We start from the raw sequence: 14184 nt of genomic DNA, 5'->3' as shown, positions 1-14184 counted from the left end.
TCGATTATCAGGGTAGGCAGCTTGGAGGGTGACTTGGGAGTTGTTGAAGGAAGAGGAGGGATTCCCTGGGCTGGAGAGGAGAAGGGCATTTCAGCCAGAGGGAGTGGAGTGAGCAAAGGCCCAGCAGCCGGAAAACTCGGGCCAACGGATGAAAAGCCTTAGTCAGAGTCAGACAGACCTGCGTTCCAGTCCCAGCTGTGACTCAGCTTGTGATCTTAGCAGATCAGCATCTTGAAAATGGGGATAAAAACTTCTACTTAAGAAGGCATGTTGTGAGAATTATCTATAATAATAAAAGCGTGATATGCTAATTAGACCGGATGTCTTTCTGGACAACCATCCTGATGAAGGCAGGGCTGCAAGGGAAGCCCAGGTGCCAAATGGAAGTCGGTGCCGGCAGCCAGGGGAAGGAAGACCTACTGTTGCACGAATTTCGTGCATCGGGCCTCTTGTATATAATAATCCCTTTTCTGTGTGGTTGTCTTCTCATCAGTTAACTATTAGCTCAAATGCCATTTCCTCAGAGGCTTTTCCTAAATCTCTATAACTAATTAGTTCATCTCGCCCCAGGCATTCTACAGGCTTGTCCTATTTTTATTAACTTCTTAACATCATCAGTATCTAAAATGATGTTATTTAAATCGTTGTTTTATGTGCACTGTCGCCCTGTACTAAGCTGAGTGGTCACTTGTGTGCTTTGTAGACGCCCAGTAAATATTTGTTCAATAAAAGCATGACTAACACGTTCAGTACTTAGTGCAGTGCCTGTCTCTTATTAGGTCTTGACAAATGATGATTATTGAAGTTACTTTCCCTCTGACTCAACTAGTGCATGGCATTGAATGACTGAAAGAAAGAGAGTTCTAGCATCCAAGGGTCATCCATAGTGGAGACTGACATGCAAGCAGTCATAATGTAATGTGATAAGGAGAATGATGGAGGTGTTTTCTAAGTCCTTTTGGCGTATTCCTGTGCTCAGAGAGCATTCCAGAGATGGTAACAGTTGAGCTAGGATCTAAGAGAAGTTTCTCTGGGGAGATAAGTATGGCTGGACATTTAAGGAACAAACAACGAAGTGAGCAAGTAGTAAGGAAGTTCCCAAACATGTTTGGGGAGTATTAAGCCATGCAGAGCATTGAGTCCTTGGCGAAGATAGAAGAGAGATAAGAATGCTAAAAATAGCCCTAACCGGTTTGACTCGGTGGATAGAGCGTTGGCCTGCGGACTGAAGGGTCCTAGGTTCGATTCCAGTCAAGGGCATGTACCTTGGTTGCCGGCACATCCTCAGTAGGAGGTGTGCAGGAGGCAGCTGATTGATGTTTCTCATCATCGATGTTTCTAACTCTCTATCCCTCTCCCTTCCTCTCTGTAAAAAATCATTAAAATATATTTTTAAAAAAGAATGCTAAGAATAAATGTGGGCAGACTGTGAAGTCTTCTGTGGTATGCTAAGGTATTTGGACCTTGCCATTGGCAAAAAGGAACAATTAAAGCAGCAGTTCACAACTTGTGGGTCGAGACCCCTTTGGGGGTCGAATGACCCTTTCACAGGGGTCGCCTAAATACATCCTGCATATCAGATATTTACATGATGGTTCATAACAGTAGCAACATTACAGTTATGAAGTAGCAACAAAAATAATTTTATGGTTGGGGGTCACCACAACATGAGGAACTGTATTAAAGGGTCGCGGCATTAGGAAGGTTGAGAACCACTGAATTAAAGGTTTTTAGGCAGGGGTGACATGGTCTGGTTTGTGTTTTAGGACAGAGTTTTCCTGTGGCAGGAAGAGAATAGCATCAGAGAGACCAGTTTCAATGCAATTGCATTCATCTGAGAGAAGAGAGAGAAGATGAGGATATTGAAGCAGGAAGTAGGAATAGAGATGAAGAGACACGTAATCTAAGAGGTACTTGTAGAGCCAACAGGAGGTGGAGACTGATTAAATATCTAGAGTGTGAAGAAGTAAAGAATTATTACAAATGGCTATGTCTCAGACCTGGGTATCATGAAAAGAGTAGTTGGAGGAATGAACTAATGACTATCACTTGGGACATGTTCAACCCCAATTATACATTGCCTTGTACTGAAGCCCTGATATGACAACAGGTACTGTGCTTTGTGTCCCTTGGGTCCCACAGGTGTTCTTTGTGCAAACTGCCCGGGTAGGCACAGACCAGAGTGGAGGCTATAATATATAACTGTTCAGAGAGCAGGGGTTGACGTGGCAAAGTGATTAAAATAGAAGAAAATGTTAAGTGTGGGTATTAGAGGTTTGGGTATAGGGATAAGTCTTTCCTTTTTATTTAATGCTGCATCATTTATCTAATGCTGCAAAACAAATTACACATTTAGTGTCCTATTTGCATTTATTATGTTATAGTTTCTGTAGGTTAGGGAGTTAGTGCCTGGTTTTTCTGGGTTTTCTGCTTCAGGGTCTCACTAAGCTGCAGTTTTGTAATTGGCTGAGGCTGAGGTCTCATCAGAGGCTCGAGTGGGGAAGAATTTGCTTCAGAATTCACTCAGGCTGTTGGCAGAATCCTTACAGTTGTAGGACCAAGGCATCCCACAGCTCCTAGAGGCTTTCTGGTCACGTGGGTTTGTGCTTCATGTAGCTTAGAGTAGTACCAGCAAAGGAAAAAGAAGCTCAAGAGGAAATCTACAAGCAATATGGAGTCTTAAAACATAATGAAATCACATTGTATCTCTGGGTCATATTTTACTGGTTAGAAGCCAATCGTAGGTCCCACCCACACTCAAGGGGAGGGACTTATAGAACACCAGGATGTTATTGGTTTCTCTCAGTAACACAATATGGGCCTATTGTTATTTGATTTATTGAAACCCTTTCAGTTTGTACTACCTCCTGGGGTAATAATATTTTATGAGTTTCATAAGGAAGTACTTTGTATTTATCTAAATATACATCTTTCAAGCTTCCATGGTCCTAAAATACAAGCATCTGATTAACAAGTATAGGTTTGCCATGTCCATTTCTGTCATAATATTAAAGACTTAGCCTTCCTTTTTTTCCCTTAAAAATAATTATAAAAAGTATACGTGCTCATTGTAAAAATTCAAACAAAGCAGAAAAGTGTAAATAAGAGCCTAGCCCTGGCCAGGATGGCTCAGTTGGTTGTATGTCACCCAGTGCATCAGGAGGCTGCTGGTTCGATTCCCGGTCAAGGGCGCATGCCCAGGTTACCAGCTCGATCCCCAGCAGGAGGTATATAGGAGGCAGCTGATCGATATTGTGCTCTCTCTGCCCCCCCCCTCTAAAAATCAATAAACTATTCCTTAAATACAAAAAAAAACCCAAACAAAAAAGAAAAGCCTAAATCTGCATCTCATAAGTAAAATTTCTGTTCATGCAGATAAGGTAACAGTGTAGGTATAGTGTGTGTGTTTGTGTGTATAATTTTGTATAAATGAAATCACTATACTTCCTGTAATCTGATTTTTTTTCAACTGAACACCATATACGAGGACTATATTGCAGACATTTCCAAGGGCAGTAGATATAACTGCAGCATCACTTAGAGAGAATGCTCAGTATTCCACTCCTATATGGATGACATATTCCCTTGTACTTTCTTGTTCTTGGGTAAAAGGGAACTCATGCATTTTTCTTTCTTCATTGGATAGCTTCCTCTTACCTTTGATAATGGTGTTTGCCATTCCTTCTTCCTCTAAAATCAAATTTCTTGAAAAATGAAATGTTTGTCTTCCCTGAAACTGATAACATGGGAAGCAATTTTTTACTTCTTTTGTCTGGCTCACTTTGGGTTCGCAAGTGGTTTTGGTGCTCAGTTTGCGCTGTTTTGCAGTAGGTAGGGAGAGGCCCAGGGCGTCTGAGGTGGCAAACCTGAGGTCAGCGTGGATCAGGACTCAACACCGTAGTAGTTCTCTTGTCTGCAGAGGCCTCGGGTCCACTTGTGAGTGCCTGGCATCCCGGACAGCGGAAAGGGGAAATGCCAGGGATCCAAAAGTCAAAAAGACAGCAACTGTTTTTGACTGAAAGAGAAAAGAAAAAGGAGCAAATGGAGGGATTCTCGAGGTTCAGAATCTGCCTCTGCCAACCTGCTGTTCTTAGCCACAGGCCTGGGCTCGGTGCAGAACGGGAATACTCGCGTGGAGAGCACTTCTGCCTGGGCGTCACAGGACAGTCACGTGGCAGGAAACTCTCCCTGTTCTCGTATGGCATCAGTAAGCTTCTGTTCTTTTATGGCAGCACGTGTTTGAAAGAGATGGGCCATGAACTCAGACCAGAGCCTCTGTTATCCTAAACATGTGTGATTGTGACTGTGATTGTTACTGTTAAAATACCTTGTGCATCTCAAAAAAATGCTGATGTGGCATCCTGCCACATACCAGCAGTAAATTCAGTCTACCTTTAGGTAAATCGAGTTATAACCTAAGCCAGTGTGCACTGATAAAGCTGTTGTGTTAGTTCAGAGTGAAGGGAAGAGATGGCCCCATGTTCCTTGGCATAAGTAACACCAGCACTGCCCTCTGAGCTGCGTTCTAGTGTCTGTTGCCCACCTCCCCTCTCATTCTTTACCCCCTTGCTCTCTGACCTCCTTCTCTCTCTCTCTCCTTACCTCTGCCTCCCTCATCATCTTCCTTTTTCTCCTCCCCATCATCCTCACTCAGACAAGCAGGCTCTGACCTGGTTAGTTAATCTCTGTCCAGTGTGGAGAGTCCTTACAAGGCAGTTTGGGGTTCAGGCACTGGTCCAGTTGATCGGAGCCGAGAACTTGTTTTGCTGGAAATACATATTTGCTATTCTCAGAGGGAGCAGTAGGGGGCAATGTAACTGTCAGATGCTTTTGGCACCTGAGGCCTATCTAGTTACTTAAGTGAATCATTTTGGTACACTTCCTTATTGCAACTTTTTTTTTTTTTGTTTTTTTGTAAAAAGATATATAAGAAAATACTCTGAAAACGGTAACACTACGTAATTTGAAGATGTTTTATGAAAAAGTTGTCTTACTAAAACCATCTAGTAAAAGAAAGCCTGTCTTTCTTGCTTCTGGAATCATGTAGAAAAAATATTTAAAAATAAATTTATAGTGATAAGTAAAGCTCTAAACTCATTTTACTGCTTTCTATGTAAGTTATGTGTCTTTCAAGTACCTTTGTATGGGTCTTTACTTCTGAAAAATTCCCAATTTTATTTTTTTCCCTCAATCGAAAGGGAGAATTACCAAGATCTTCATCACACATCTTCATGGAGACCATTTCTTTGGCCTTCCTGGCCTCCTCTGCACCATCAGCCTGCAGAGTGGCTCCACGGTCACCAAACAGCCCATTGAAATCTACGGCCCCGCAGGCCTTCGGGACTTCATCTGGCGAACCATGGAACTCTCTCACACGGAGCTGGTCTTCCCGTACGTGGTCCACGAGCTGGTGCCTACCACAGACCAGTGTCCTACAGAAGAACTGAAAGAGTTTGCTCACCTGGGTAGAGCAGACAGCTCTTCCAGAGAGGGACAAGGAAGGACTATCCTATTAGACTCGGAAGAAAACTCGTACCTTCTGGTCGATGACGAGCAGTTTGTTGTGAAAGCATTTCGCCTCTTTCACCGAATCCCCTCCTTCGGGTTTTCCGTGGTGGAGAAGAAGCGCCCAGGGAAACTCAACGCACAGAAGCTGAAGGACCTCGGTAAGTGTTTTCCTTCTCTTCGTGTCAGTCAAGCTGGTGGTAACTGAAGCTCTCGGAAGTGTTATAGCAACCTTCCTTTCCTGTCCCCAGGCCTAAAATTGACATTTTCTCCTCTTATTTCCTTTGCCCAGAGTGTGCTTAATAAGGGAGATTCCTGGCACCGAAAGATGCTATACGGAGCAAAACCCAAGTATATATAAGTTAATCCTTCTCTCTGCTCCCCTGATGCGCATTCTTAGTGCGGCTTATCTTCAGCTTACACTCTTGCTTGGCAGGGGAGTGGCTGTTGTCGTAGGTCTAGGCTTTGTTTTTTCATGTCTCTCTTAAAAGATGTTTTCAATGACATCTTCGCCTTGAGAATTTTTGCTGTATCTTAATCTTCAACTGCAACCACTTTCAGGGTTTTCCTTTTCTGCTGTGATTAAGTCAGTGTAGGGTTCTGTATCCTTTGCCTCACCCTTTTATGTACCTGGGTTCATCACGGGAGAATACAGGCACAGAAAGCTAGGCCTGGGGCCCATCCGAGGCTTCTACCTCCTGCATGCGAGGCCTTCATGCCTGGGGGTCTGCAGCATCTCTGGAAGTGGTGCCCAGGCGTGTCGTACCTCCAGCATCTCCACCTTCCTTGGCATGGCCAGGGCAGAGCCTCTGCAAAGCATGATGGAGTCTTTTGTATGTTTGTTACTTTATTTACTCAACCTCTTCCTTCATTTCCAGCTAAAACAAAATGCGAAATAATGAGGAAAGATAACTTAGGCCAAAGGTATTTTTACTATCTAAAAACCTGTGGAAATATTCTTACATTGGGAAATTTTAAACATAATCTACGTTGGGATTAGCACTTTCTGTTTGTTTGTAGGTATTATCCACAGTGATAATCAGATACTATTCTAGATTAATGAGATTTAAGCCCTGTTTGGTAAAGGTGGAACCGTCACTACACATGAAGAAGATTATTTTATTAAGCTATTCAGTGTATAAGTACCTTGTCATTACTTAAATGGGCTCTTAGTTTTGCCCTGAGATGAGCTTATTAAATAAAGCACTCTCCAAGACTGTTATTCCCGTGCACAGTGGAGCATCGAGGCTGTTATCTTGACTGTAATAATGTTGCAGTGGGACTGAGCTTAAAACTTATCTGACACATGTGCTTGGGAAATGTTTTAAGTGCTATATGGCATTGCCAACACGGAACTTTTAACAAAGTGTAAATATTCCAGTTTTCCACAAATAATAAAATATTTAGACAAATTATGAAAAAAATAGATGCCTTTTCCATTTGCTATTTGCGTTGCTGCTAAAACAGACTCTTAACAAGTCATAAATTCCATTCCCCTGATGTGGTGTTATCTGCCTCCATCATTAGGTGTCCCGCCAGGTCCTGCCTATGGGAAGCTGAAAAACGGAATTTCTGTGGTTCTGGAAAATGGAGTTACAATTTCTCCCCAGGATGTCTTAAAAAAGCCTATTGTTGGAAGAAAAATCTGCATTCTGGGTGACTGTTCCGGGGTTGTGGGCGATGGGGGCGTGAAGCTGTGCTTTGAGGCAGACCTGTTGATCCATGAAGCGACCCTGGATGACGCCCAGATGGACAAGGCGAAGGAGCACGGCCACAGCACGCCCCAGATGGCAGCAGCGTTCGCGAAGCGGTGCCGCGCAAAGAGGCTGGTTCTGACCCACTTCAGTCAGAGGTACAAACCCGTTGCCTTGGCCAGAGAAGGCGAGGCAGATGGAACCGTAGAACTGAAAAAGCAGGCCGAGTCAGTGTTAGATTTCCAAGAGGTGACTCTAGCGGAGGATTTTATGGTGATTGGCATTCCAATCAAGAAGTGAAGCCAGCGTTCCTGGATACATACCGACATGTCCACGAATATGTTACTGAACCAACAAAGTTTGTTGTTTTGGTGTAAAATTATTTGGGTCCCAGAATCCTAAAAATGATGGAGGGTCATTGCTGAACTGATCCAGCAGTGAGAGGGAGCAAGTGTTTTTATAATAAATCACTTCAAAAATAAAACAAAAGCCAGCATCCTTTTTAAAGCCCAGTTTGACAAAGCGATAGCCTCTTCAGGTGTCCTTTACGTTTTGGGCTGCTGCCTCAGATGCACCCCAGGCAGTCCTGGGCTTAGCTTCTGCCAGCTTTATTGCTGTTACTGGCAAAGTAGGCAGAGCTTGGCCCTCGTGGCTAAAAATGGTATTTTGGCTGTTTGTGTTGAACCTGTTCTTGTTATTAACGGGATAGAGAGAAGTAGGAGACATTGGACATGCAGGATTGAAGCCAGCATGTTGGATCTTGAACTCTTGGCTGGAGTGCTGACTGCAGGGTCAGGCTAGGTGTTTATCCTTTAATTAATGTGTTATTGAACTTTCCTGTTTGCTCTAAACGTGTGGTCCTCAGCTCAGGTAATACCGCTCCCCTAGGTGGGGTTTTGAAATTGTGGGGATGTTTCTTGTCAAAATGACTGGCTGGTGTTTTTCAGTGGTTAAGAGTGTTGGCCTGCAAACCGAAGGGTCTTGGGTTCGATTTCCGGCCCCAGTTGGGGTGCGTGCAGGAGGTAACCAGTCCATGTGTCTCTCTCAATCAATGTTTCTCTCTCTTCCTCTCTCTCTCCCCCGCTCCCTTTCTTCCACTCTCTCAATGGAAAAAATATCCTCAGGTGAGGATTAACAACAACAACGAAAAAGAAATGACTGGGAGGTGGAGGGAGAGTACTACTGATATTTAGCAGTAGGAGCCAGGGATGCTAGATTCTGTAAAGTTTGGGTCAGCTCTGTACGATGAAGAATTATCTCACCCCAAAATACAAATTGCAGGCCTGTTGAGATACATAGCAAATTAAAATGCAGGCTCCCAATATGAATATACTTTATCAAAATCCATGACATAATGAATTGAACTACTAGGTAAAGCATATTCTACAACAAATCCGAAAGAACTAGCTAAGTGAATTGGAATGTAATATCAAATATTATTTGACAGAAATGAGCCATGAGCTGGAACTTACGAATGTGGAGGTAAAGAAATGATACCTATTCAACTGCATATAATTTACATGTTCCTATTAGTAATTCTTTGAGCACATTTTTAATAAATGTCCTTTCTAGAATAGCTTTTCCTTCTCACGTGCCTTCTACCTCCTTTCTGCCGAGGGGTATCTGACTCATTAGACCCCAATATTTCTCAAAATGTGTTATATGGAAAGCTAGTCTCAAGTACTGGTTCATTCAAAAGGGTTCCCTAATCAAATCAGTTTGGGAAATCCTTTATACTATGTGTTCCTGTGGGAGTGTCCTAATACCCTTTGCTATATTAAAAACTGTACTGCTTGAGTGGTCATAAATCAGTTTTGGTGTCAGAAAGACCTGCTTTCTGGGTTCCATTTTGTTCCTTACAGTGGAACCTGTGTGGTCTGGAGCAGATTAGTTACTCTCTCTGAGCTTCCGCTTGCTCATCTCTAAAATAGGAAAAAATAAGACTTGCCTCCCAGGATCATTGCGAAAATTAAGTGAGACAGTGTGTAAAGGAGCACATCACCTTGCTTCACGGTGTTGAGAAGTCTTGCAGTACAGGGCTGTCAACTCTATTGAACCCCCTTCTCAGTCCTGTTTCATCACATACTATCTATTTCCATCTCAAGAACCCAGAGAGTTTTAGAGTACAGTAGAGGCCCAGTGCATGAAAATTCATGCAGTTGGGGGGGGGGGGGCCCCTCAGCCCGGCCTGTGCCCTCTGGCAGTCTGGGAGCCTCTGTGGGAGGCTACCAGGTGGGCCAATCAGGGGACGGCACTGGCTGGCTGAGCGGCCCCACCCCTTTCATCACACCTCTGCCGCCGCTGGTCACTGCTGCCCGCCATTGCTGCCCCCGCCCTCTGCCTGCTGGCTTGCGCCTTGGCTGGCCTGGTGCCACCTGCTCGCCAGCCCCGACCCCCACCACCACCACCACCACCAGTAGTTCCGCCGTTCAGTCGATTTGCCTATTACTCTTGTGTTATATAGAGTATTTAAAAGTATTGAGATGGTGTAAACTATTAAATTCCTTTGAGTTCTGGGGCTTCCCTAGTAAAATTTTTTGACTTCTAGATGGTTACTAGACCATCTTACTAGCGTAGTGATAAGATGGTCTAGTAACTCAGGATCTCAGTCATCCTGAAGCCATCTTCACAACAGCCCGATTCTGCCCTACTCTAGGCTGCCGGCCTGGCAAAATACCAACGTTTGACCAGGCTTAAAGTGAAACTTGGTTCCTGAACTCTTTTCAAACAAGCATTTATTAGACACTTACTCTGTCTCAAAACCTGTACAACAGGGAATGGCTAGTACTAGTACCTCTGCTGCTGCATGGAGCTCGTGAGGGTAAAGCCTGTATCTTAGCCACCTCTCCGTTCTCAGAAACACCCACCCAGAGCAAGCACCCAGAAATGTGTATTGAAAGAAATGAGGTCTTGAGATCATGAATGTGCAAACTTTAGGGCTTCAAGTTAAGGTCTGTGCCTAGTCCGTTTCATTCCTGTATTTGTTCAAAAATGTTTAAATACCTGGTGTGGTGGTGTCCCATTCACTGAAAACCAACTAAATGCCAGGCCTTCCTGTGTAGGGACAGGGTAACTCCAGGTGACATGTGGACACAGAATGATGGACATATTTTCCAGATTAAAAAGCTGTTACATCCAGGATAACAAGGAAGTTGAGGAGGGCGCCCAAGTTTACCCAAAGAGAAAAAACATTTCGACTCCTAAATAAAGCTAGCAGAGAAACACTGTTGCTCAGATGTCAGCGTGCTAATTATATACGCAGCAGACTTGGCAGGTACAAAGATAAAATTCGCCCACAAAAAAGTAAAAAGGGAAAGGCAAGGGATCAAGTTTCCAGCTAAATAAATCCCCCTGCCACTTCCAGAAACTGTGCAGGCAGCCTCAAGTAGAGCTGAGCCCCATTTAGTCCTTCACTGTCACCAAAATGAAACCAAGGTTATTTTGTCTAGGTGGCTCTCTGCATTGTCGTGCCTTCCAAAGGTCATAGGCTTGTCCACAGGAGGCCGTATCCCTGTCAGACATCCTGGACTGGGGTTGACCTTGTCGAAACACCCACGCCTGGGTGAGCAGCCCGAATGCTGATCCTCACTGGCTCACCCGCAGCCTTGCCATGGAACACATCTTCATACACCAGTGCGTCCTGGAACACGATAGGTTTCCTCCCCCATATGCCTTTGCTGAAAGGCAGTATGATCTGCTGCCGTGGTCTTCAAACTAGGGCAGTGGTTCTCAACCTTCCTAATGCCGCGACCCTTTAATACAGTTCCTCATGTTGTGGTGACCCCCAACCATAAAATTACTTTCGTTGCTGCTTCGTAACTGTCATTTTGCTACTGTTATGAATCGTCATGTAAATATCTGATATGCAGGATGTATTTTCATTGTTATAAACTGAACATAATTAAAGCATAGTGATTAATCACAAAAACAATATGTAATTATATATGTGTTTTCTGATGGTCTTAGGTGACCCCTGTGAAAGGGTCATTCGACCCCCAAAGGGGTCGCGACCCACAGATTGAAAACCGCTGAACTAGGGTATTTGTACCCCTGGGGTTAGGCAAAGACTTTTCTGAAGATACACGGCATTCTTTCACATGAAATATTTCCTAAAGTCCATCTTCCTGGGAACTAGCATAGACAGGGTCTGCTGGTTCCCCTGCACAATGCTCCAGTCCAGATGACAAGCAGCTGGGATACCAAACAAAGGGATAACTGGAACACTGGTGTTGGGGTTGGAACCTGAATGATTAGATACATTCTTTTGCAAGTTGGGTAGTTTCCAATTTGTTGCTTTGAACGAAATTGAAGGAGGATCTAATCAAATCCAGATCAAGGAGTATATCTCATCTGTCTAAAGATAGATTTTTAAAAACATCTTTATTGAGCTATGATTCACATACCATACAATTCAATGGGTTTTCATCTTTTCACAGACCTGGGCAGCCATCACCACTATCAATTTTAGGACATTTTCATTATCCCCCAAAGAAACCCCATACCCTTTGGCAGTCACTCCCACTTTCCTCCCAAGCTCCCAGCCCTAAGCTATTTTCTACCACTAATCTACTTTCTAACCACTAATTTACTCTGTCTCTATAGATTTGCCTATTCTGGATATTTCATATCAGTTGAATCATACAATATGTGGTCCTGTGTGACTGGCTTCTTTCACTTAGCATAATGTTTTCAAGATGTATCCAAGTTGTAGCTTATTTCAGTATGTACTTCATTCCTTTTTGTGGCCAAATATTCCATTGTATGAATATACCACATGTTTTTATCCATTCATCAGTCAATCCAATGATAGATTATTTACAATATGCTTACATTAGGAATGAAAAAGGAGAAATTGCTACAGATCTTATTAATAAGTTAAAAGAGGATACTATAAGTAACTTTAATTTTAGGTAAAATTACTAAAACAACTTTCTTAAAAACACAATTTTCCAGAAGTGACACAAGGAAAAAATGGTGACTATTCAGATTTTCTATTTATTAAAGAAAGTGAATTTGTGATTAAAACTCTTCTAAAAACAAAAACAAACCACCTCCAGGCCCAGATGGTTTTGCTAGTGACTCATTCTAAACAATTAGGGAAGAAGTATACCTTTATTCCACAAACACTTCCAGAAAATAGAAAAGAGGGAACACTTCCCAACTCATTTTATGAGGTCAGTATAACCTTGATGCCAACATTTAAGGATGTTAAAAGAAAGGAAAATTACAGACTAATTTCTCTTATAAAAACCCTAAAGAAAGTAATTAGCTAATTGAATCCAGTAATGTATAAAGAATAAGATATCTTGGAAAAAGGAGTTTATTCCAGGAAGGGAAGGTTTGTTTAACATTTGAAAATCAGTATTATATGCCACATTAATATAATTAATGGGGGAAAACTGGTAAAATGATCTTGATAGGTACATTATTGAGAAAAACCTATTACTCATTATAAGAGCTTTTGCAAATTAAGAATAGGGAATGTCCTTAATCTGATAAATATCTGCAAAAAATACAATAAATATTACATATATTTAATAATAAAATATTGAAAGCTTTCCTTCTGGTATCAGAAATAGACAGGATGCCCACTGAGTACCACTTCTATACAACTTTGCTTTGAAGGTCTTAGTGTAGTAAGACAAGAAAAATGAATAAAAGGTATAAGGATTTAAAAAGAAATAAGACCCTGCCCTGGCCGGATAGCTCTGTTGGTTAGATCATCGTCCCAATATATCAAGGTTGTGGGGTCCATTGCCTGGTCTGGGCACATACCAGAATCAACCAATGAATGCATAAGTAAGTGGAACAACAAACTGATGTTTCTCTCTTTCTCCCCCTCTCAAGTCATTCAATCAATAAATAAATAAAAGGAAGAAATAAAACTCATTGTTAGCAGATGATATGATTATGTACATAGAAAATCCAAAAGAATAAAGCAGATAACCTTTTAGGATTAACTAGTGAATTTAGCAAGGTTGCTGGGTATTCAATTAGAATAAAGAAAAACAATTTTGTTTCTATATTCCAACAACAAACGAGTTGAAAAAATTTAAATGACACCATTTACAGGAGCATTGAAGCCATCAAAAATTTAGGAATAAATCTAAAGAAAAATATATAAGACTTCTCTATTGAAAATTAAAAAATATTCAGATATATTAAAGAAGACTCAAATATACAGAACAGCACACCATCTTAATAAATTTGGAAAATTTAGTATTGGAAAAATATCATTTTTTCCCCTAAATTTATCTGTAGTTTCAATGTCAATCAAAAGCTCTGCAGGTTTTTATGTGGATATAGATGAGGAAATTGATAAGCTGTTTCTGAAGTTTATATGGACATGCAAAGGGCCAAGGATAGCCAGGAAAATCTTGAAAGAACAGCATTAGGAGACTTCACTACCAGATATAATGTGTTATTGTTGTAAGGAAGACATATGGAATGAGATAAAGTCCTGAAAAAAAACACCACACATATATAGTATTCTATTTATGACAAATATGAAATTTCCTATGCAATAGGGAAAGGATTGTCTTTTCAATAAATGAGGGTCAATCAGATGTCCATAGTGAGAAATAATTACCTTGATTCCTCACTGAATACACAAAAATCATTTTCAGATGGACTTCATAGGTAAATGTAAAGATAAGATGGAATAACTCCTGGACTTGGGGTAGGGGAAGATTTCTTAAACAGAATACAAGTGCTAACAGTAAAGAAAACAGATTGTTAAATTAGACATTAAAATTAGGAACTTATATTCATAGAAGACGCCATCAAAAGAGTGAGTAGGTAAGCCACAGAGTGGTGGAACATATTTGCAATACCTAGAGCTGATAAAGGATTTGGATCTAGAACTCAACAGTAGTGTCACTGCTGTTGCTTCATAACAGATTACCACAAAATATTATGATTTATTGTCTCACAGCTTTGGTAGGTCAGGACTCTTGGCACCGCTTAGCTGGGCGCTGCTGGCTCT

General features: G+C 41.8%; 1 protein-coding gene across 1 annotated transcript in view; it reads left to right on the top strand.

The window, feature by feature from the left end:
• The window catches only part of ELAC1 (elaC ribonuclease Z 1), an 8262-nt gene extending 584 nt beyond the window's left edge, over positions 1 to 7678 (top strand). The window contains exons 2-3 of the mRNA XM_015563817.1: positions 5199 to 5666; positions 7033 to 7678. Coding sequence (XP_015419303.1) covers positions 5199 to 5666; positions 7033 to 7499 — 935 coding nt within the window. The 3' untranslated portion in view covers positions 7500 to 7678. The remainder of the gene's footprint in view (positions 1 to 5198; positions 5667 to 7032) is intronic.
• The last annotated feature ends 6506 nt before the right edge of the window (positions 7679 to 14184 follow it).

The sequence above is a fragment of the Myotis davidii genome, unplaced genomic scaffold, assembly GCF_000327345.1.
Source record: "Myotis davidii unplaced genomic scaffold, ASM32734v1 scaffold378, whole genome shotgun sequence".
Taxonomy (NCBI): Eukaryota; Metazoa; Chordata; class Mammalia; order Chiroptera; family Vespertilionidae; genus Myotis; species Myotis davidii.
The sequence above is the reverse complement of the archived record's forward strand: the minus strand, read 5'-3'. Positions and strand labels throughout refer to the sequence as shown.